Raw genomic sequence first — 23,426 nt, 5'->3', positions numbered from 1 at the left:
AGCGGACAGGCCGTGGCGGAGTCGTGGGGACCCCGGGAGCTGCGGGGACCCCGGGAGCCGTGATCCGGAGCGCGCGGCCCGCCCCCCCCCCCGGTGGGGGCTACGCGACTGCGGAGGGGGTGCGGGGAGGAGGCTGTGTGGTTCCCGCGGCCAAAGCCGCGCTGGGAGGCGAAGTGCGCGGGCCGAGCGCGGCTGGGGGGACGGCGGAAGCCTTAGGGGCCACTTGAATGGAGGCCGAGGGCTTCGTGGGCAGGTGGGGACAGCGGCTTTGACGTGTAATGCTGGCTCTGTCTGTAGAGGAAGGCGTCAGCGGAATGGGGGGAATTAAAGTGGAGGGAAGCCTTCCTCCTACTTTGTTCGTGGAAGAAAGGGAAAGGTGGGGGTGGGGCGGCGCTGATGTTATTGACAGAACATGTGCACAAGGGACAGGGTGGGAGTATCAGAGGGGTGTGAGTGGACAGGGGCTGGCTTCGCTACGTGATTGGCGCAGAGAAAGGCTGAAGGGTGGGGTGGGAGGTGTATTTGTGTCGGACGCTCGTCCTGGAGCTGCGGAGCGGAGGGAGTCGGAGGGATGGAGGGCGGGGTTGGGCATTTGGAGGAGGGACTATTGGGCAGATTTGGGGGAAATTGGCGGGAGGGTGGTTGAACTCTGCTGCTGGTGGAATTGGAGGTGTATGGAAGGGATGGGGCGCACGCGTGGCACGCTCTGGGCAGGACCGGGAGGGCAGCTGTGAAGCTCGGTCGGCAGCGTGTGAGGGCCGCGGCTGGGGGTGGGCGACGGGGATCCGGCCTGACTCCCTCCCTTCCCCCAGCCGCCATGTTCAACCAGCAGCAGCAGCAGCAGCTCCAGCAGCTCCAGCAGCAGCAGTTGCTGCAGCTCCAGCAGCTGCTCCAGCAGTCCCCACCGCAGGCCCCACTGCCCATGGCCGTCAGCAGGTAAGCTCCCCACTGGAGGGGTGGGCGGCTCTAGACCTGCGCCTCTGACCCATGCCTTGGAGACCTCCTCCCAGCCCTTTCTCTCAGGGGCATCCCTGTCTGAGTCCTGGAGGTCATCAGTTCCCACCCTAAGGGGATGCTCTGTCTGCAGTAGAGGGGGGCAGAGAATGGAGGTGAGGGGTCTCAGGGAAGATGGAGGGTTTGACTCTCCCCAGAGCCCTCTGACACCGCTCTCAACACACAGGGGGCTCCCCCAGCAGCAGCCACAGCAGCAGCTCCTGAATCTCCAGGGCACCAACTCAGCCTCCCTCCTCAACGGCTCTGTGCTGCAGAGAGCTTTGCTTCTGCAGCAGTTGCAAGGTATGACTGCGGGCCCTGTCTCGCTCCATCTTAGCGGGAGCTCCCCAGCAGCCCCACGGCACTGAATCTCATCAAATCCACACAGTAACCCTGAGAGGGAGCTGTGTCAGCGTCCTGGTTTACAGATGAGGACACTGAGGCTCCAGGAGGTGGAAGTCCCTAAGTTGCTCAGCTGAATGCAGGTCTGTCTGATCACAGAGGTGCACCCTTGGCCATGGTGTTAGCTCTGTGGGTGCTACTTGGCGCAGTTTGCTGACATTCAGATTAGATGATATGATGGATGACAAGATCTATTTTGACCACCCTCCTTTGCATCCTGTTTGACAGTTGAGGATGCCGAGGTCCAGAGAAGGGAAGTCATTTGCCCTGGCTCACACAGCATCAGCAGTGGCTGAGCTAGACAGAGGCCTGGGCCTCCTGACCCCCTGGGTCTCTGAGTGGGTGTCTCTAGCTCTCTGCATTAAGCCTGTGTCCTTACCTGAGTTTCCCCATGTGGAGAGTAGTCTTTCATCTCTTCCTTACAAGAAGCTGCTCCCGATACCTTAGCCCCTGCAGGAGTAATCCAGGGGTCCAGAGACGTGGGGCCAGCTCATCTTCAGACCCAGCCTCTCCCGCACGGTAGCTGTGGCTTGCTGGCTGGTTCCTCAGGGCTGGGCACTGTGCTGAGGCCCTGACAAACCCAATTCCTTGACTCTGCTGACAACCCTAAGGGGAGATACACTCATGATCCCATTTTACAGATGAAGAAACTGAGGCCCAGGTGTTGATTAGTGGTCTTACTACAGAGCTGTGTTCTGAGACACCAGGCTATCCTGCCTCCCAGCAGGGTATGCAGTCAGGTCAGAAGATGTGATGGTCATCACTCTTCAGCCCTCCTGGGGCCACATGGGTGTGGCTGGTCCTGAGAGCTGGCTTATAAATGATAGATGGATGGGTAGAGAGATAAAACCACACACAGGGACCCACAATGTATATATATATATATTTACTTTTTCTTACTCATTTTAAAAGTCATACTCTTCAAAGAAGAGTGAAAGAAATATTTTAAAAAGAGTATAAGAAAACCCAAATTGTCATATGCAGATTCACTCCTAAAGAAAAAACCACCCTTTGAAGTGTTGGTGTATTTCCTCCCCTTTTTTTCTAGGCACAGACTTAGGGACTTGTATATGATTGTGGTTATTGATATAAGTGAAAGGCTGTATCTTGTTTCTTTTTCACTGAATATAGTGGCATGATCATTTACCAAATGATTTGAAAGTCTCTGTAAAGATTGTTTTTGAACAGCTGTTTAATATTCTACTGGAGGTGTGTGCCCTTGTGTCCCTAAACTTTCTCAGCTGTTTTCTTCTACTTCTTTTCTTTTCTTTTTTTCTTTTGTTTTGCTTTAAATAATGGAATGAATATCATGTTTGAGAATATTTTCTTAGAATGGATTCCCAAAAGTAGAATGACTGGGTCAGAGGGGATGGATATATTATGGCTCTTGATAAGTATTGCCAAATTGCTTTCCCAAAGGACTGGACCAGTTTGCAATGCCACCAGCCACGTATGACAGTGCCGGTCTCACCATGTCCACGGCAACATTGGGTATTATACTCTTTATATATATATATATGTATGTATACATCTAATCTACTAATTTGCTTGGCAAAAGCTATATCATTAATGTTTTAGTTTATATTTCTTGGAGTGCTAGTGCAGTTGAATATTTTATATTTGTCTGTTAAACATTTGTAATTCTTTTTGTGACTTGTCCATGTGCTTTGTCTATTTTTCTTTTAGAGTGTGCCACCTTTTATCTTACTGTTTTTAAGAGCTGGTTAGCGTTCTCTCTGCACATATGTGTATATGTGTTTGTTTTAAGTTAATGTTAATTAAACCCTTAGTAAATACCAGGCACACTTGTATATCTCATTGAATCCTCATAAAACATTGTGAGTCAAGCACTATTACTATCCCCATTTTACAGATGAGGGAACTGAGGCTAAGAAGGGGAAACTGATTTGCTCAAGGTCACAGATCTTGTACTGTGGAGTCTGCATTTGAACCAGTTCTCCCAGCACATCCGACCCATGCATGCCCTTGACCCCTGTGCCTCCCATCCCAGCACTGGGTCAGGGATTTAAACTGTCCTTTATTGGGTCACACACTTCCCAGTGCTGGACCTCTGAGTCAGATGAGGTACCTGCCCTTAAGGAGTTCCCAGGGTGGTTAGGTGGTGGGCAATGGGAAGCAGACAAGGAAATTGTGCAGGTGGTCCTAGAACAGGGAAGCTGGGGCCTCTGGGGATACAGAGAGGGTCTGGGAAGGCCTCCCAAAGGAGAGTCACCTAAAGGGAGGAATGAAGGATGATTGGGATGTAGAACAGTCCAGACAGAAGAAACAGCATGTGCAAAGGCCCAGAGGCAGGCAGAGACCAGGCTTGTTTGAGGGATGCATGGGAGCACGTAGCTGGAATAAAGTGGGCACACGTGTGGGGAGAATTGCGAGAAAGGAGGTCGGGGAGGAGCACAGGACTGGACCTCACACGGTGAGGAATGGGCTTCGTTCCTGAGTATCAGGGAGCTATGGAGGGGTTTAGGCAAGGGGAGGGGCGAAGTCAGAATGTGGTTTTAGAAAGATCACTGTTTGCTGCTATCCAGTGCAAAAACTGTGGCTAAAGTTCACACAGGGGATGAAGTGGCTTTGGAGGAAGGGGGGTGGTAGGAGTGGGGATTTGAAGGGGGGTCAGGCTAGACTGAGAAGAGGAGTAGGAGTCAGTGTTAATAGAATTTGGTGTTGGCTTGGATGGGGGAGGGTAAAGAGAGGGAGGAGTCAGGAAGACCCCCAGAATCCTCTCCGGTAGCCAGCTGTGGACAGCAGTGCCGCTCCCAGAGACCCTGGACAAGCCACTCCTTCGCTTTGTGTCTCTATTTTGTCATCAGTAGAGAGGATAATACTTACTCTGATGGTGGCTGGGCAGGGTGACTGAGGCCATGCATAGAAAGTGCTTAGCAAGCGCCTGCTTCCCAGGAAACTTTTGATGAAGGGTAGCTGCTATTGGTAGGAGAGTGTCTTATTATTCCAGGGACCAGTCATCTTGCTGGTTCTCCCTTTGGGTCCTGTGCTGACTCTTTCACATACCTTAAGGTGTACACTAAAGCATGCCTGAGGGTGAGCGGAGTTGCTGGGGGTGCTTAAGCCACTGACCAGGGAGGCATTTGGGGTGGGAAAAGGCCCCCTTCCCTCCCCAGCTGGAGCAGAAAACGCTAGCCCTAAAGCCCCCTCTCCACCAGTGCTCCAGGTGGGACTGCGTCTTTGGCTCTCATCTCTCCCCTCTGGCTGCCCTTGGGTGGGGAGGGTCCCCTTGGAAGTTAACTGTGATGATGCTTTGGGGGACTGACCCCTGACCCTAGCCTCTACCACCCAACCACAGTTGTAATCCCTCTTCTCCCCTTTTTTCACACACAGGTAACCTCCGTGGCTACAACCTGGCAACCCCAAACCTGACAGCTCCCAGCCTCACACCCCCGCAGCTGGCCACCCCAAATCTACAGCAGTTCTTTCCCCAGGCCACTCGGCAGTCCCTGCTGGGCCCTCCTCCTGTTGGGGTCCCCATAAACCCCTCCCAGCTCAACCTTTCAGGGCGGAATGCCCAGAAACAGACCCGGACCTCCTCTACAACCTCCAATCGCAAGGTGAGTGGTATCTGGACTGGAGCAGGCGAGGATGGGAATGGGAGAGGGTGTATCTGGGGATCAGCCCAGCTCTGCCCTCTCTGGCTCACATTGGCCTTTGGGCAGGTCATACCCCTCTTTGTACGTCAGTTTCCTCATCTGTAAAATGGGGAAGGGGGCAGGAGTTAGACTTGCTTAGTGTTTCCCAAACTTTAAATATTCCTGAACCCCAATGTGATTTTTGCTATATCCAGACACCACCAGTACTATTATTTATTCCCTTTTAAATTACTATTTATATTATTTACTAATATTACTAATATTATTTACTAATATTTCTCTCTTTTTGAAAAAACTGAGATGTAACTGACATATAATATTATATTCATTTTAGGTGTATTCTACCAATTTTCTTTAAATCAGCACTGCCCAGTGGAAATAAAATGTGAGCCATACATGTAATTTAAAATTTTCTAGTAATCACAGTAACAAAGTAAAAAGAAACAGGTGAAATTAATTTTACTCGCATATTTTATTTAACTTAATATATTTAAAAAATTATCATTTCAACCTGTAATCAATATAAAAAATGAACAAAGCATTTTACATTCCTTCTCTTTTTTTTTTTTTTTTTTTGTACTAAGTCTTTAAAATCTGGTGTATATTTTATGCTTACGTCTCAATTCGGCTTCCAACATTTCCAGGGCTCAAAAGCCAGGCACATGTGGCTAGTAGCTACTGTCTGGGATAGCACAGCTTTAAATGAAGTAGCTGCTTCTCTGTTACATTTAGTTAAAAAGGAAACATTATATCACTGTCTGAAATTAAAAAAAAAAAAAAAAAGGCTAAATTAACTGCCATACATAGAAGTAAAAGAAAAATGATTGGGGGTAAAACAATGGTATAAAATCCTAAACTCTACACTGTTGCCAGCTGAAGGTTCTGAGCCTCTACAGGCCTTTCGCTGACAAAAGCAGGAAGACTCAGAGAGATTTTCAAAGGGAATAATATCCTCCCTGAGTCTGTCCTGTCCCTGAACGCCCTGGCAGCTCCTCACACACACCACACTCCTGAGAGCATCCGGCGCTGGAGGGGTGGAACACCCTCCTTTTCTGGCTGCTCTGGCGCCAGCCCACATCTGGTGGTGAGGCATTTCCCTCCAGAGAGAGGTCCAGGCGGCCTCTGACTTTACGGTCGGGCTTGTCCTAACACAGTCTGGCCTAGTGTTTACCTCCTTGCCCCCATTTTACATATGGGAAAACCGAGGCAGTGGGGTGGAGGTTGCCCTGGACTGCACAGCTGTCACGACAGACCCAGAGTCCAGCCCTCCTGGACTCGCAGGCCAGTGCCCATGTCGTGCAGGGTGAGAGCTGGGTAGTTTCTGAAGGGTGTGGAGTCCTGATGTGGTGCATGTTTCCACTCAGCCCTGGTTCCTCGGGCTTAGTAGGAGGGAGGGAAGCTGCATGTGGATTCCTGAGGCTTCCTGGGGTGCCCTGGAACCATGTGGAGCTGTGTGTTCATTTCACAAATGTCTGTCAAGTCCTGCGGAGGACTCACTGGTGCAGAGAAGGCATCTGGAGATGCTCTCCTGGAGATCTTGGGCTGGGGAGGGGGTGGTGGTAGTGGTGAGACCTTCATGCAAATAATGCTCCAGCCAATGAATTATGACTATGAAAAGTGCCACAGGAAGGAAGCCTGGGGCCCCTGGGGGCCTGTACTATGGGTTAGGAAGGCTTCCTGCGAGAAGTGCCTTTGAGGCTCTGGGAGAAGGCCTGGGGCTTTGGGGAAACAGAGAGAAGGCCAGTGTGGACATAGAGAGGGGGAGGGGGAGCGTGGGGAGAGCTGAGGCTGGAGGGGTGGGCATGGGGTAGGGGCCAGATTGTGCAGGGGGGTGGGGAGGGTGGGTAGTTTCAGGCTTGGGGTAAGGAAGGAGTCATCCAGGGCTACGGGAAATCACGGGACGGTTGCAGCCTGACAGAGATGAGAGACATGATCAGGTTTGAGAAGGGTCCCTCAGGAATTCCCTGGTGGTCCAGTGATTAGGACTCTGCGCTTTCACTGCCTTGGCCTAGGTTCGATCCCTGGTCTGGGAGCTAAGATCCCGCAAGCCAAGCGGCATGACCAACAAAAAAAAAAAGAGAGAGAGAAGGATCCTTCTGGCTGCTTTGTGGAGAACGGGGTGGGGAATCAAGAGGCAGCACCGTGGACCACGTGAAGGCATTGCATCCCCCAAACCTGCATTTCCTTAACCGGCAGGCAGCTAGATGGAACCCCCTGGACAGAATTCCTGGGGTGTTTAGGATCTTTTCTGGGGCCAGGCCCCGTCATCCCCTGAGGGACGTGTTGCAGCTGCTCTTGGGCAAGGGAGTATTTACTGGGGTGGGTGGCACGTATCATAAATGGTTTCTGAAAGGAAGCAGGATTCTTCTTCTCAGACGATGCCTGTGGAGGACAAGTCGGACCCCCCAGAGGGGTCTGAGGAAGCCGTAGAGCCCCGAACAGACACACCTGAAGGTGAGGGAGGGAGGTTGCTGGCCCTTCAGAGGGGACGCGGGTTAGGGCAGTGGGGTGCAGGGGTGGTCATGGAGGCAGGGATCTTGCAGGGTGGGTGGGGGGGTGAGCCCAGGCCCCATCTCCTGGAGCTCGTACGTGCTATATCTGGCACGGCAGTCATTCACCTGCCCTCCATGCCAGACCAAGAATCTCCCCACTGCCCAGATGGCATCACTAAGGAGAAACGCACTGCAGCACCTGAGCCTGAGTCTTGTGCGGCATCTGAGCCACCAGCTAAAAGGTCAAAGAGGTAACTGACGCTGAAAACCTGCCCGGGGCCCAGGTACCCTGTACCCTGATTCCTGCAAAGGCAGAGGGTAGGGGGTAGGTGGGGTGAGATCCTCCAAGGAAAGGGCCTTGGTTTCTGGCTTGAAGGAATGTTAAACCTAATTCTTCACCTTACCTGGGAAGGCCCTCAGCCAGACGGACTCTGGCATCTTCACTGTGACTGAACCACCTGGAGGCAGGTGAGGTGGCCAGCTTGGGGGGGTGAAGATGTGAATCTGGAACCTCAGAGAGTGGGCAGAGGGTAGGCAGGCTTACAGGACCTTGGATACATATTAGCAAGTTGTGGGAGGTGGGAGCAAGTGATCCAATTTATTTAGGTGAAACTGGGACCCAGAGAGCCGAGGGGGCTTGTCCAAATCCCTAGCTCTGTACGTGGCATAGCTAGGACTGGAGCCTAGGTCATGGCCTTTCTTGGGAGCCCCTGGGGCCAATTGAATTTGATCTTTTGATCCTTCCTAGCTCAGAGGAGCCCACAGAGAAGGGGACCCCAGGGCAGCTGCAGGCAAAGGTCCAGCCACAGGCCCGGTTGATGGCACCAAAGCAGACACAGACAACCGAGCTGCTGCCTGAGCCACTGGAAGCTCGAGTGCTGCCACGATTTCAGCCACGAGTTCTGCAGATCCAAGCCCAGGTGCAGCCACAGACTCAGCCACAGACGCTACCATTGAAGGCCCAGGTGCAGCCAAAGCTGCAGAAGCAGGCACAGACACAGACCTCTCCAGAGCACTTAGTACCGCAACAGGAGCAGCTGCAGCTGCAGAAGGAGGCAGAGCCACAGAAACAGGTGCAGCCACAGGCACATTCACAGTCCCCAAGGCAGGTGCAGCCACCGCTGCAGAAGCAGGCACAGACGCAGACGTATCCACAGGTCCAGACAGAAGCACAGCCGAGGGTCCAGCCGCTGGCGCTGCCACTGGAGCAACCTCCAGTGCAGTTGCCAGTGCAGCCACTGGAGCCAAACCAGAGACAGCCTCAGACTCAGCCACAGGTGTCGGTGCCGGCACTGGAGAAAGCCCCAGTTCCGGTTCACTCTGCAGTGCTGGAGACGCCGCCCGATACGGTGGAAGCTGGAGCAGGTAAGTGAGCAGTGGCTCCCAGCCGGCCTGGTGATGGGACAGCTCTGCCTGAACCCTTCAGTCCTACCCTGGCGCTGTCCAACCCTGACTGGGTGCTGCCTGGGACTGAGGGTTGGGCCTGGATCTAGGGTTCGGGGCCGTCTGTGCTGGAGGCTTCACGGTCCTGGATGTGGGCAGAGAAGGCGGCTCTTGGGCCTGGGTCCCTCAGGGCCCAGGTGGGAGATGGACCCTGGGGAAGCAGAGCACATCTGTCATTTCAGGCCTGGAGGAGGCCTCGCCGGAGCCAGTGGGCGCCCAGGTTGGCCTGGAGGAGAGCCAGGAAGAGTTGACCAGTGGCCTGGATGTGGGAGAATGTGAAAAAAGAGCAAGAGAGATGCTGGGGGTGGGTAGAGATGCTGATGAGGACCACATGGTGCACCCAGTGGTGGGAGGGCCTCCTTCTGCCTCGGACCCCCTCAGCGCCCCCTCGGGTTTCCCCTACTGTGAAATGTGGCAGCAGCCCTCCACCTGGGTACGTGGGCACACCAGACTGGGTTTGACAGTGGTTCAGTGACAGTGGTTCAGCAAACTCTCATGTGGTGCCTTCACATGCCTTTGCTCTGATGATCTGGAGGTACTTTTAGTGATAAGGGTCCCTTCCAGCCGCCTCACCCCGAAACTAGAGCCCCTAGAGCCCCCCACAGGTAACGTCGCTCCAGCGGAGAGAGCGCAGCGTGGAAGCCTGTGCCTGGGGCTCGGGGGCCCAGCCCTGCCTTATGGCCAAACCCCCTCCCTTCTTCATGCATCTCCATCTGTCACGTGAGGGGTGGGATGGGTAGACTTTAGAGTGAGGCGGACCTGGGTTTGAATCCTGACTGTGGTGCTTCCTGGCTGAGCGAGCTTGGGCAATCACCTAACAGCTCAGAGCCTCAGTTTCCCCACCTGTAAAGTGGGCTGTCAGGAGGGCTCCTAGATGTTTAGCATGGGGCTGGCCCACTGTAAGCGCCCAGCTGGTGGTAGCTCTGCTCCTGCTCCCGGTGTAGGTGTGGGGTGCCGGGGGCTCCCTGAAGGTCACCATCCTGCAGAGCAGTGACAGCCGGGCCTTTAGCACCGTACCCCTCACACCTGGGCCCTGGTCCGGCGACTCTACCTCTGCCACCCCTGCGGCGGCCAGCACGCCCTCTAAGCAGGCCCTTCAGTTCTTCTGCTACATCTGCAAGGCCGGCTGCAGCAGCCAGCAGGTACCACCCCCAGCGGGTGGGTGGGGAGGTCACGTGGGTGAGCGGAGGGTTTGGGGTCTGTGTGTGATGCCTAGCCTGCCCTTCCCACAGCTGCCTCTGTGGCCACATGGCCCTCAAGCCCCACCCCCAGCAGCTGTACATTTGCTCACAAAACATTTCCTGACCAGCCAAGGGGGCAGGATTTTAGAGTTGGGTGGACCTGGTTCAAATCAGCCCTGACTGGCCGTGTGGGTTTCGGAAGGTGAATTCCACCCTTTGTGCCTCGGTTTCCGCATGTGTCAGAGGAGGAAACATTTAGAACCCACCTCTAGAAAAAAAAAATAGAACCCACCTCACTGGGAGGTTCTGGGGATTCAGCGACTTGACATTGAAGTCATAAGCCCCAGGCCCGGCCCAGAGCGAGTGCAGCATTAATTACAGCATCATACTGGTATGATTATTACTATCGCTATTGTTACCTTCATCCCCCTGTGCCTCCCCTGAGCACAGTCATGGGGACCTGGAATTTGATCAGACTGCTCCTCGCCTTGGGGTCGCTCACGGTCTCCAGGGGGAGCAGAGGCTCTGGCTGGCGTGTACTCACTCCGTGCCTCCGTTCACCATCCTTCCCTGGCCCACACAGCGTTGTAAGAGAAACGGCCTCCCAGCGGAGGTGGGGTGACCATGAAGCTAAGGTTGGAGGCCTCTTCCCCGGGCCCCACTCTTGCCCACCATTCTGGGGCTCACTCCTCACGCCCCTTCCTCCCTCCCGCCTGCTGCAGGAGTTCCAGGACCACATGTCGGGGGCCCAACACCAGCAGCGGCTCGGAGAGATCCAGCACATGAGCCAAGCCTGCCTCTTGTCCCTGCTGCCTGTGCCCCGGGACGTCCTGGAGCGAGAGGACGAGTGAGTGGGGGATCTCAGAGCTGCTGTAGGGGGGGTAGGCGGTCTCGCAAGCCAGCCCCAGCAGAGAGGGGCCCGGAATCTACCATCCACAGGGTCTGCCTTTGGGTTAAGCATTGCCCTCCCCGAGACACCTCGTCACACCACTAACTGTGTGGCCTTGGACCTCAGTTTTCCTTATCTGTAAAATGGCCTCACGAAGGGTGTAATGCAGGAACTCATGAGCTAGACAGTCTCTTAAGGTTACATCTAGGCAGGAACAGTGTGACCATCTATGTGGGAGGGAAGTGGGTTGTGGCACAGACCCCTGCTCCCCTGGCATATGTGCTGACCCCAACCACAGGGGCCTGAAGGTCAGGATCTGCTCATCTTGTGGCTTGAGGTTAGAGCTTCCCTGGGTCACCCCCTTTCTTTGTCGTGGGGGCTTGGTCCATCAGAAATGTCAGCCCTCCCAGAGTCTGGGACTGGCTCTTGGGGTGCTCTGTGGGCAATCACTGAGGCCTGCAGGGGCTGGGCGGCATCATCAGTGAAAGAAACAGGATGGTGCTGGCTCAGGACACCCTGGGGGATATGGGCTGTGTCTCACAGGACAGCTGCCACTCAGCTCCAGACCTCCTGGTTTTTCAGAGGCATCTAGAAACCTAGATTTGTATGTGAATCTCCCAATTTCAAAATGTTAACAGCTAGTTCAGAATTAAAACAAGATGAAACAAGTCCTGTGGAGGCCAAATCAGACCCTTTCAGAGGCTGGATAGGCCTTGGGTCCATGGTCAGGGACTGTGCCATGAGCATTTATAGAGGGTCACAGCTTGAAACTCCCTGCATGGGGTGAGGGGACAGGAAGGGCCCTCGGGTAGCCTCAGCGTGCATCTCCTGAGTGACGGGGAGCGCTCTCTCCAAAGGCTTCTGTGTCTCTGTTAGCCAGTTCTCACTAAGAGAAGAGCTTCCCTGTGGCATTGTAGGATGTTCTCCAGCCTTAAGGCTCCCTTTGCTTGCTGACCTAGGAGTTATACTTAGGCCAAATCATCATAAAGACAGGAGAAAGGTGACTTACAGAGTTGTTCCTTGCAGAGTTAATGCAATGGTGAAAAAATTTAGTTGGGAATGATCTATCCAAAACTAGGGGATTAGTCAGATCAGTTTAAGTCTTATCCACTTCGTGGTAGAACTAATTCTAGGGAATTTCTGATAATGTGGAAACATATGTGTGATGCAATGTCAAGTTAGAACAGGATCCAAAATAGTGTTTGCAGAATGAGTTTGATTATATTCAATATAAAAATAGATCTTGGGCTTCCCTGGTAGTGCAGTGGTTAAGAATCTGCCTGCCAATGCAAGGAACACGGGTTTGAGCCCTGGTCTGGGAGGATCCCACATGCCGTGGAAAATGCTGTAGCAGTGGCACTTTGGGGTCCCAGAGGGGGGCCTGGCTAACTGGGATTGGGACAGGTCCAGAAATAGGGGGAGGGGCAAGAACAGCTCTGGGAAAGTGAGGGCATCTAAACTGAAGGATAAGAGGAGTTCTCAAGGCCAGATATCCTCAGTTCTGTCACCGTCCTGGTGCCCTCTTGGTATCCCAGATGCTTCTAAATCTCATTTCCCCCCAAGTTTTCTCTCTTATTCCTATTTAAGTATTCTTCCAGATGAGCCTCAGGACCATTTTGTTAAGTTTCCAAAAAAACGATTCTGTTGGAATTGCACGCCGTTTATGGAGCGTCTGGAAGAGCTGCTGTCTTTCCAACAAGAATGCGGTGTCACACTGTACTTGTTTTGATTGTCATCGTTCAGAGAGCCTCCACCCAGGCGCTGGTGCAACACCTGCCAGCTCTACTACATGGGGGACCTGATCCAGCACCGGAGGACGCAGGACCACAAGGTACGAGGGCCCACCTGCTGCGAAGGCGCCCAAGCCCAGGGCTGGGGAGGAGGGAGCCCAGGTTGGGAGCAGAAAGTAAACGTCAGTCTTTGTCACTGCGTGGCCGTAACTCATGACGAGTCAGTCATGTTTCCTCTTTGGGTTTCAGTTTCCCCATCTGTCCAATGTGGGCAAGGCACCATCTCACCCTGCATTCAGCCTCGGGGCTCGTGGGGTCCTCAGGCACCTGCCCTCTCTCCCTGTCTTCCGACGGTCCCATCTCTGTTACCATCTGTCATCCTACCTTATAGCACAGGGACGGGATGTGTTTGCCTGTGTTCTGTGAAGCACAGCCAGCTGATTACAGAAGTGGTGGGCCTGCAAGTGGGAGGCGAGGTCTCGCTGGGCCCTGCCTGGCTGCACCTGGGGACGCTGCCCGCTGCCCACTTGGCCTGCCTTCCTGTCCCCAGATCGCCAAACAATCCCTGCGGCCTTTCTGCACTGTTTGCAACCGCTACTTCAAGACCCCCCGCAAGTTTGTGGAACATGTGAAATCCCAGGGGCATAAGGACAAAGCCAAGGAGGTAACCCCAGCTCCCTCAGAGGACATGGGCCCGGAGAAGTAGAGTCTTGGCCAAGGCCACACAGCAAGTTGAGGTGTATTCCAGTCCAAATTCATAGCAGGTCCGGAGGGACTGGAGTTCCCTGGGGTGTGGGGTGGATGGGGTGTCGCACCCTGGCTGCCCAGAGCTGACTTGAGCCTTCACCCACTCCCTGGGAAGCTGAAGATGCTCGAGAAGGAGATTGCCAGCCAAGATGAGGACCACTTCATCACGGTGGACGCCGTGGGCTGCTTTGAGGGTGATGAAGAAGAGGAGGAGGACGATGATGATGAAGAAGAGATCGAGGTTGAGGAGGAATTCTGCAAGCAGGTGCTTGGGGGGAGGTGGTGTGGAACGGAGTCTGGAGGCTGGACTCCCAGCCCAGGAGAGACCTCACCCCACCTCCCAGGGGCCAGGAGGCACTGTGCTGGCATCTTTGGGCACTAAGGCCTGCCACAATTTAGTATCAATAGGAACTCTATTCAATATGACGATATGTAAATACACATCATGACGCCTATAGGGTGGCAGGTGAAATATGCAAGGTCTTCAAAGCCTGGCTGAAATTTTTACTTGTGGAAGAGAAAGGGCATCCTAGGGTAAGAGAACAGCATCATAAAGGCATGGAGAGGGGAGCTATGTGGTGCATACAGGAAAAGTCAGTGAAAGATGAGGATGAGGATGAGGATGAGGATGATGGCGAGAGCAGTCAACATTTTTTGAGCACTTACTATATGCCACGCGTGTACCAAGGACTTTCCTGGCAGAATCTCACCCACTTGCATGCCAGGAGGTGAGACTGCAGAGCCCGTGCTCAAAATACCCCAGCTCTGCTGCTTCCCATGAGCGAGGAGCTGGAGGAGCTTTTCAGTTTAACAAGTGTTTCCAGAGCATCTATTCTGGGCCAGGCCCTGGTGCTGGATCCAACAGTACTTGGGGATGAAGTCCTGGCCCCTGTCCTCACAGAGCTTGTCTGTTACAGCCCGGGGTGGTGAGGGGGCAGCCAAAGGGGGTGGTGCACAGCGGGGCTGTGGATGGAGGGTTGCGTGGGTGGCCTCCAGCCCTCAGCAGGTTGGGGGAGATGCCAGCTTTGCTACTCAGCGGTCAGCAGTGGCATGACCCTGGGCAAGCCCCTTGGCCTCTATAAGCCTGTTCCTCTGCTTAGAATAGTCCCAACTCAGACTGTAAGGAAGGGTCACAGCCCAGGGGGTGGTCGTTATTCTTAAAAGCCAGATTTGTTTGCAAGGCACTGCTAGGCATGGCCTTGTCTGGAAGGGGCTCATGTCCAGCCAGTGAGACAAGGGATCCTTGATCACTTGAAACCTACCCCCTAAGACTGTGGTTGCTGCAGCATTAGGGAGCTGGTGGGGGGCTCATGGCAGAGTGTAGCCAGGGCTGGGGGCTCACCAGGGCTCACTACCCTGCACCTCCATAAACCTGCTGTATGACCCTGGGCAAGTGAGTTAATGTGCCTGGGCCTCAGTTTCCTCTTATGTAAAATGGGCAAACCATAGAAAGTTGTTATGAGGATTCAGCGAAATGACACGTGTGATGTGTTGGGCATACCTGGCATGGATTATGGCCAGTGTGGGAGCAGGAGGGCTTCCTGGAGGAGGGGACTGATTGAGCTGAACCTGGAAAGTATAGATTGGGAAAGGCACTCGGGGGGCAGGATCAGCATGTGCAAAGGCTCAGAGCATGCCACCCACAACCTCCTGGAAATCAAGGGGGGGTTCCAGTCCCCGCCTGCGTTTGGGAGGAGGCTAGGGGAAGCCAGAACCAATGGAGGCTCACACCTGTGTGTTTCCAGGTGAGAACCAGAGATATATCCATAGAGGAGTGGAAAGGCTCGGAGACCTACAGCCCCAACACGGCATACGGTAAGACCCCAGCCCTGACCCCACCTGCAGGAGCTGCGGCCCTCAGGTTGCCTCCAGGCGACCCCCCAGACCCCAGCCACAGCATCCTGGCCAGGCAGCCTGTCCCCTCGTCCTCTTTTCTTTTCCCACCTGGAGGGTGGTGGGGGGCAAATGGGCCCCTAGAGAAGGGGGGACACCTGGCTGGTGAGGCATGTGAGTGCACAGACCCTGCTGTCCCACAGGTGTGGACTTCCTGGTGCCCGTGATGGGCTACATCTGCCGCATCTGCCACAAATTCTACCACAGCAACTCAGGGGCGCAGCTCTCCCACTGCAAGTCCTTGGCCCACTTTGAGAACCTGCAGGTGAGTCAGGCCCCCTGCCCGGCTCTGCCCTGCCCAGGGAGTCAGACTGTGTCCTAGCTGACGGGGACAGCCAGTGGCCACCTCCCTCCTGTGCTTGGCCTCAGCCCCTGGGTACAGCTCCCAGTGAGAGGCTCTACCCACAAAGGGAATCAGAGCCATGTTGGGGCCAATGTCTTTCTGCAGTTGTTCTGGTGGGTGCTGAGGGCTGGGCTGTTAGCTCTAGAGCTCTGGCCCAGAGAGGCTGAGGACATCACACAGGGTCACACAGCATGTCTGACGCTGTCTCAACTGGGCTGGGGAAACAGCCTCTGGCCAGGAGCACACCAGGTGGGGAGGAAGCCTGGCCTCACCTGCACTCTCTGTATCCAGAAATATAAGAAGGCCAAGAACCCCAGCCCCGCCACCAGGCCCGTGAGCCGCCGGTGTGCAATCAACGCCCGGAACGCCCTGACTGCTCTGTTCACCTCCGGCGGCCGCACACCCACGCAGCCCAGCACCCAGGACACAGCCAAAACCCCCAGCAAGGTGACAGCCCAACCCGCTCAGCACCCACTACCCCGGCGCTCAAGCCGCCTCAAAACCTGATGGAGGGAGCGGCCCACAGCTGCCCCGTCTGGGTCCAGATCTGCTACGCTTTTTAGGAGTCTGTGTGGAGACTGTGACATGGTGGTGTTTTTACTCAAAATCCAATAAAAGAAGGTAGTTTGGCTGTACAGTCCCCACCAGCACTTCCGTCTGGGTGGACAGGGAAAGGGGGCCCCCAGCTAGCTCTGTCAGCGCCCAGCCCCTGCGGGTAGTGTGGTGGCAGAACTGGAAAGCTGAAGACAGGCTCCCTAACCAGGGACTCTGGGATTATGAGGTGTTTCACCTCCTGAGCCTCAGTTTCCCTCTTTTTATTTATTTATTTATTTTTATTTATTTTTGGCTGTGTTGGGTCTTCGTTGCTGTGCGCAGGCTTTCTCTAGTTGCGGTGAGCAGGGGCTACTCTTCGTTGCAGTGCGCGGGCTTCTCATCGTGGTGGCTTCTCTTGTGGAGCAGGGGCTCTGGGCACGCGGGCTTCAGTAGTTGTGGCATGCGGGCTCAGTAGTTGTGGCATGCAGGCTCAGTAGTTGTGGCTCGTGGGCTTCGTTGCTTTGCAGCATGTGGGATCTTCCCGGACCAGGGCTTGAACCCCTGTCCCCTGCCTTGGCAGGCAGATTCTTAACCACTGTGCCACCAGGGAAGTCCGTTTCTCTCTTAATAATGTACCCAGGCTAGGAAAGTACTACCTTCAAGTAAGATCTCATTTAATCTTCACAATGTCCCTAGGAGGTAGGTCTTCTTGTTATCCCCAAAATATCCCCACATTATCCCAGATGAAGAAACTGAGGCCTAGCAAGGTCAAGTGCCTGCTGAAGGTCATATATCTGGTGAGTGGCCAGGATTTGACCCCGAGCCTGAACTCTGGACCCCTGTCCTGGCCTCTCCCAGCTGGACCCTACGGAAGTTGAAGTGCAGGAGCGGGGGCCCTCGCTGCTCAGGCCCTCTGGTTCCAAGTTCATGTTTATTAGCGGGGACCCCACCCTTCTTGTCAGGAGACCTTATGATAAATCATTAGTGAATGGGGCCCAGGCTGAGCTGGCTCTTTAGTTCCACTTCCCCATTTGGAAAGACCCTTAGAGACAAGATAACCAGACCAGCCCTATTATTGGCCAGCTGGAGAGACTGAGGCCAAGAGAAAGAGGGTGAAACCCAAGGTTGCAAAGCATGTCTTTTTTTTTTTGCATTTTATTTTTTTTATACAGCAGGTTCTTATTAGTTATCTATTTTGTACATATTGCACAGCATGTCTTGGTGTTGGTTGTCTTAGTGAAAGGCCCTAGAACCCAGAGAAGCTGAGCACATCATACAGGGTCACACAGCATGGCTGATGCTGTCTCAGCTGTGCTGGGGAAGCAGCCGCTGGCCAGGAGCACACCCGGTGGGGAGGAAGCCCTGACCTCACCTGCACCTCTGTGTCCAGAAATACAAGAAGGCCAAGAAGCCCAGCCCCACCACCAGGCCTATGAGCCGGTGTGTGATCTATGCCTGGGACGCCTCCACTGCCCTGTTTACCTCTGGTGGCCACTGGGGTCCTCATCCCGGGATACAGAGGAGAGAGGAGGCGCAGTGGTGTTGGAGACCAGTTTAATGTGGACGCTCAAGGCCTGGGCAGCGTGGGGAGCGTCCAGGAGTTGGGCAGGCAGGCAAGGTGGGTAGGTCGCTGGCCCACACCTGGCCAGCAGTGGGGAGGAAGCCCTGAGGAGGGGATGCCGGGAGGTGGGGCGGGCCTAGGTACGCCAAGGGAAGTACCAGAAGAGTGGCCTAGGCCAGCAGACACCACCCTACCCCCACCGGAAGATCTGTAGGCCAGCCCTTGAGAAGGTATCTAAGCCAGGTGGTGAGTGCTCAGGCCAGAGCCTGGCTGGGGGCTCCCAGAGCCTAGGGGCTGGCATCGCTGGGGGCCTCCCCGAGCTGCTGCTGGAACTCAAGGCGCGTCTGCCGGTTGGATTCAAGCAGCTCCTGGAGGCGGGCGTGGAGGTGGTCATTCTTCTCCTCCAGGTGGTCCAGACAGGAGTTGATCTGGTCCAACATGGAGTTGATGGCAGCATATTCTGGGAGGAAGGGGAAAGAGAGTCAAGGTCCCATATCTCCTCAGGGATCACAGGCACACCCCGCCCCCGCCACTGTCCCCCAGCCTGCCTCTAAAGAGCTTCGGGCAAGTCCCTACTCCTTCCTGAGCCTCACTGTCACCAACTGGAAAATGGGTGGATATCAAAAGAGGAAAGGCTTTGGAGAAATACCTTAGTGTACCAGCTTTTTCTAGGGTTAGGTTGGTCACAGGGAGGTTAGCCAGACAGTGTCCTGCCTGGGAATTCCTGCCAGGTGCCAGGTCTCCTCTCTACTTCCTGCATCAGCTGCCTAGAGGCCAGAGCCCATGCTCCTGAGCCAGGCAATCAAGGCCTCTGTCCCCAGGCAGGCCCTACTCTCCAGCCCTTTCTGGCTCCCCCTGCCCTAGCTCCTAGCAGACTCCAAGGCCCTGCTCCCTTCTCTAGCCCCACCTCCCCTGCCTTTTCCTTTCCTCTCTCACACCTGCCTTTGCCCACCTCAGGCCCCTTGAACATGCTGTGGCCTCTGCCTGGAACGTGCTGTGTCCTCCTTCTGTCTTCCTTCCCTCCTCTCCTCCTGGATGAGCCCCACTCATCCTTCAAGTGCGAGCGTGGATGTTGCCACAGGGAGCCATTCCATGCCCCAGCCTGATCGGGCCTCTATTCGTGATCCCCTTGCCCTCTCACACCTCCACGGCCCCCACCTCCGGCTCGGCTGCTGTGACTGTGTGCTAGTCTGTCTCCCCCACCAGACTATAGTGAGCGCTGTGTGAGAGGTGGAATGGTCTTGTGTTCACTGCTGTTTCCCCAGTGCCCTCAGTGTCACACAGTAAGCATCTGTTGAATGAATGAATGGATGAATGAATGAAGCCTGACTTTCCAGCCTTTCTGCCTTTCCTCAACTGTCCCTGCCACCCAGAATGCCTCAGCCGCTCAAGGACCAGCTCCAAATGCCTCCTCTTCCAAGAATCCTTCCCTGGTCTCCACCAGAAACCATCACTCCCTCCTCCACAGACACTCCTGACCTGCCTCTCTCAGCCACACAATGTCCCCTAGGACCCAAGGTCTGGGCCTGTGCCCACTGCGGGACCCAGTTCTGAGCCAGCCCATGACTCAGATACACTCAGCTGTCAGCTTGGGACAAAGGGGAAGCGGCTGGCGGTGTATGGAAACGACCAGGGCTAGAGGAGAGTGTCTGGGATAAGGGTGCAAATGTGTCTGCATTCTGGGGGAAGGGTACCCATTGCCCAGAGTTGTCCTAACTCACAGAGGACAGAGTCCTGGAAAGCCTCTGCTGGATCCTGGAGTCCAACTCCCTTGTGGTACAAATGGGGAAACCGAGGCCCAAGAAGGAAGAGACCTGCCTAGGGTCCTCCAGCTGGTTGGTGGCAGAGCCAAGATTCAGACTTGGGGAGCAGGGGCACTTGGGTTTCAGTCCCAGCTCTGCCCCATCCCAGCAAGTTACTATGCCTTTCTGGAAAAAGGGAACAAGAACTGGGTTATTGTGAAGATTCAAATACATATATGAAGAACTCAGGGTCTGGCCACAGCAAGCACTTAGTAGATGGTCGCGATTATCAACATTTCACATTCCGGTCAAGAGACACAAGTGGGGAGAAGGATGGGGGAGGCGGCTCTCTCTGCTACTGGGGCTAGGCTTTGTCTGCGTCAAGTGTCACGGGTACCTCCCGGTTCCAAGTCTTTGCCTTCCATCGGGGACACCCTCCTCCCCAATGCCCTAAGTCCTGTGAATCTGCCAACTTCCACTCAGTGTGACTCTTGGGAGGCCCTTCCAGATGCCCCCAGCACAGCTGCCAGCGTGATTACCACACCTGGCCGCTGTTCACCAGCAGTGCCCCAGGCAAACCGGGCAGCCCACCACTTACCCCACTTACTCTACCTCTTTATTAAATGCAGACCTTGAGTGATGAAGTGTTGTAAAACTATTGTAGTGATGGTTGCACAACTCTGTGAATATCCTAAAACCCACTGAATCGTACAGTTTAAATGGGTAAATTGTACAGTGTGTGAATTATAGCTCAATAAAGCTGTTACCCAAAACAAAACCAAAATCAGACTCCATACTTACCCCACATTTACTAAGTCCTGCCCTCTAAGTTAATAAACTAATCTTTATTACACTAAAGGGAATAATAACCACTTACAGAACACTTGCATGCTTGGAGCCTACTATTTTCCATTCACTTTCTCATTTAATCCTGATACATCTCAATGCGGGAGACACTAACCATTATTCTTATTTTACAGATGGGGAAACTGAGGCTCCAGAAGGGGAGAAGGGAGCTGATGGTTCTCTCTCCTTTCCCCCCTACCCCCACCCCCTGCAGTGCTGTGTAGGCAACAGGCTGCTTTGTAAGCAAGTCACATTCGCCAGGGCTCCAGGCCACACCAGCAAAGGTGCCTGGGGTTGCTGACTCAGCAGGGCGGCACGCCCACCCAGATAGCCCCTCCTGCCAAGCCAAGACGGTCCACTCCCGGCCCCGGCCCCTTAGGAGTCTCCATCTCCACAGGGGCTGAAAGAAGTGTCTAGAGCAAATCCCAATCCCAAAGGGCGAGTGACCTGAAGCGGCCTCAGTTTCCCCATCTGTAAAACGGGGCCTGTCGCCCACAGTTCTCGAAGGCTGCGGTTTCCAGGGACCCGCTCGCAGGTGCTCGTCCCAAACCCCCGGAGGGCGCTTGCTGCTCCGGAACCACCCTGGGGCGGGGGAATGGGAGGGCTCTGCGGTTCCTTCCCGGTCCCTATCCCGGCCCCGACTCCCCTTCCCAGGAGGGCACCCCGGAGAAAGCAAAGTCGTTTCAGCAGCCCTCCTGGGTCACCTGCTTCCCCGAAGCCGTCGTCCTCGCCTTCCGCGCCCGCCTCCACCGGCATGCCCAGGTCCCCGTTGGGGCCCGACATTGCGGGCTCGGGCGCCGCAAGGGCAGAGCGACGACGGAACGCGGCGACGGTCGCGCCGACAACCGGCACGGGGCGGAAGGGGGAGGCGGTGGATGGAACTCGGGGCCGGAAGGGCGGAACCCCGCGGCGGAACGCGCCCCGTAGGCTGGGACCCCGCCCCCAAGGCGGAGCCCGGCGGCCAGAGCTCCGCCCTGCCCCGCCGCCAGAACCCCGCCCCCGCCCCCTCCGCAAGACTCCGCCCCCACACTCGAGCCCCGCCCACACTCTGCCTCACAGTCGAGCTCCGCCCACTTCCGCCGGTCCCCGGGCCCGCCCCTCTCCCGGCGGCCGGGTTGGACCACCAAGGGATACCCCATGAGAATCTTAGGCGGCGGGGGCTCGGCCCTCAGGTCGAGCAACCCGGCACAAGGGCAGGGCAGCCTGGGACCCCCCCACTCTGCCCCATCCTGCTGCTGGGGACCTGCGGGTAAGCTAGCCGGCGCCTCTGCATGGGCGAAATCTGAGACGAGTTGTTTCTAAGCCCCCCAATGTGTAGGGAAGATATCCGTTCACAGCCTACTTGAGAGTCACCGTCAGCAGAGTGCAGCTTGTGGCTGTCAGTCAAGGAAGGCTTCGGGATAGTCGGCCCAGCTGCCATCATACCCCACCCTTTTTACCAGCTGGGAAAGGGGGCCCTGCCCAAAGTTACCTAGCCGGAAAGTGTCGCTCCTGAGCTGGAACCAGAGGTGTGATCTTGGCCAGGGATACAGCTGAGTGAGGCCCATATCCACGGGAGAGGGGCTCACTTACTGGGACTCCTGTAGCTCTAGCTGCTAGGAGGCCACATGGCTGCTGCAGCCTGGTGCTGGTCTCACACTGGTAGTTCCTGAGAGCAGGCCATCCCTGGGTGGCGGTCAGACGGAGCTATGTTCCCCGATGATGACAATGGGAAGGGATCCTCTCTGTCCCAGGAGCTGCCTTACCGTTTCACTGAGGAACGTGAGCCACCACTGACATCTGGATAACGGCAGCCCCGCCTTCTCCTTGAAGCAGGTTGAGTGGAGGCGAGGCCCACGCTGAACCAGTGCAGGAAGAATTGCAGTGAAAACCCCTCACCCAGGTCAGCTGACCCTCCTTGACTATAATGGGTGGGTACCCTTCCTCCCATCCCCCCAGCTGCCCTCCTCCAGCCAGGCATCCACTTACTTCCCACCACCTGGGGCTACCACAATATTTCTATTATTTCTTCCCACTACCTGGAACTGGACACATTGGCCAAATAAAGTTGAAATTTTCTGCCAAAAAAAAAAAAAAAGGTACTAGGCCCATGGATGGAACAAGTGGCAGACAGCACCTGGGCCATTCCTGGAGAGGGATGAGTCTTTGGCTTCGGGAGGATGATGGGAGTGCGCCTGGGGGTAGCCGGGTGCTCTGATGGGTGGACACGTGCATCAGGCATCCCCATGCAGGTTGCACGCATGAGCACTCGCATCCAACTGCTATGTCTGTGTGGTGTGTATCTGTACGTGCCTCGGCATGTTTCTGAGAGCCTGTATGTCTCTCTGAGGGTCTGTTGCCCGTCCCTGTGTGCCTGGGAGTCTTTGTGTTTCTCCCCTTGTCTGTGGGGTCCTGTGATCTCAGGTGTGATTTCATAACTGGGAGAAAACATGTGCCTGTGCTTTTCTTTGGGTGTCCTATGCTTGTAGGGATAAACGTGTTTGGATTGTGTCAGCATGTCCACATATGTGACCTGTGTTTCTGCCATGTCTCTGCGCACTTGTGTGCTACACAGACACAGGTGTTTCTGCTTCCATCAGAGGACACAGGGCTCTTCTGACTTAGTTAGTGAAATGCCAGGGTCTCAGGGAGGGCCTCTCACTGATCAGCCAAAGGCGGGTGCCCAGCCCTCCTTCTTTCTCAGCCCTGCTCACACCTCTGCCAAGTGTTGACCCCGCTCAGCTCCTCTCTTTCCCAAGGAGACAATGCAGCCTCAGAGAGTACCCCCTCCCCGACCCCGCGGTGCCCGTCCCATTGTGGGGACCAGGCAGGGGAGTCACGTAGCTTGTCCTGTTGAAAGCCAGACTCCACGGAGAACTGGGCAGGGTCTGCAGGACGCTGCACAGCCCCCAGCAGGACCCCACCATAGCATTCAAGGAGTGGCCTTTCTCCTGGGCCTGAGCGTGTGCCCGGGGCCTGGGGCTAGTGGTGTGGGCAGAGGGAGGCAGGTGGGAGGAGAGGAGAGGAGAGC

At 55.3% G+C, this 23,426-nt stretch overlaps 2 protein-coding genes across 6 annotated transcripts; one reads left to right on the top strand and one right to left on the bottom strand.

Moving 5' to 3' along the window:
• On the top strand, positions 1–16,368 carry CIZ1 (CDKN1A interacting zinc finger protein 1). 5 transcript variants are annotated; one of them, XM_082403510.1, is made up of 18 exons: positions 1–253; positions 813–936; positions 1,181–1,296; positions 2,815–2,886; positions 4,750–4,976; positions 7,376–7,469; positions 7,650–7,758; positions 8,256–8,580; positions 8,665–8,872; positions 9,133–9,254; positions 9,895–10,092; positions 10,854–10,978; positions 12,764–12,851; positions 13,301–13,414; positions 13,613–13,762; positions 15,243–15,312; positions 15,534–15,655; positions 16,025–16,368. In XM_082403510.1, the coding sequence occupies exons 2-18, from the start codon at positions 818–820 to the stop codon at positions 16,238–16,240; spliced, it is 2,475 nt and encodes an 824-aa protein (XP_082259636.1). In that variant the 5' UTR covers positions 1–253; positions 813–817; the 3' UTR covers positions 16,241–16,368. The 5 variants fall into 5 exon arrangements, with proteins under 5 accessions (XP_082259636.1, XP_082259634.1, XP_082259635.1 ...); XM_082403508.1 differs by having other exon boundaries at positions 7,391–7,469; positions 8,256–8,872; XM_082403509.1 differs by having other exon boundaries at positions 7,674–7,758; positions 8,256–8,872.
• A 1,436-nt stretch (positions 16,369–17,804) lies between these two features.
• BBLN (bublin coiled coil protein) lies at positions 17,805–21,318 on the bottom strand. Its single transcript, XM_082403534.1, has 2 exons — positions 21,121–21,318; positions 17,805–18,288 (listed from the first exon to the last, which is right to left on the bottom strand). The coding sequence occupies exons 1-2, from the start codon at positions 21,197–21,199 to the stop codon at positions 18,116–18,118; spliced, it is 252 nt and encodes an 83-aa protein (XP_082259660.1). The 5' UTR covers positions 21,200–21,318; the 3' UTR covers positions 17,805–18,115.
• Between the last annotated feature and the right edge of the window lie 2,108 nt (positions 21,319–23,426).

The sequence above is a fragment of the Balaenoptera borealis genome, assembly GCF_965194805.1.
Source record: "Balaenoptera borealis genome assembly, chromosome: 8".
In the NCBI taxonomy this organism is placed as follows: Eukaryota; Metazoa; Chordata; class Mammalia; order Artiodactyla; family Balaenopteridae; genus Balaenoptera; species Balaenoptera borealis.
This window is presented reverse-complemented; position numbering and strand designations above follow the sequence as displayed.

Excerpts from the sequence above, each read along its gene's own strand:
- CIZ1 (XM_082403507.1), top strand. The coding sequence starts at position 818 with ATGTTCAACCAGCAGCAGCAGCAGCAGCTCCAGCAGCTCCAGCAGCAG. Across the intron at positions 4,977-7,375 it reads CTACAACCTCCAATCGCAAG|GATTCTTCTTCTCAGACGAT; the intron begins GTGAGTGGTATC and ends GAAAGGAAGCAG. Across the intron at positions 10,979-12,763 it reads GTCCTGGAGCGAGAGGACGA|AGAGCCTCCACCCAGGCGCT; the intron begins GTGAGTGGGGGA and ends GTCATCGTTCAG.
- BBLN (XM_082403534.1), bottom strand. The coding sequence starts at position 21,199 with ATGTCGGGCCCCAACGGGGACCTGGGCATGCCGGTGGAGGCGGGCGCG. Across the intron at positions 18,289-21,120 it reads CGACGGCTTCGGGGAAGCAG|AATATGCTGCCATCAACTCC; the intron begins GTGACCCAGGAG and ends CCTTCCTCCCAG.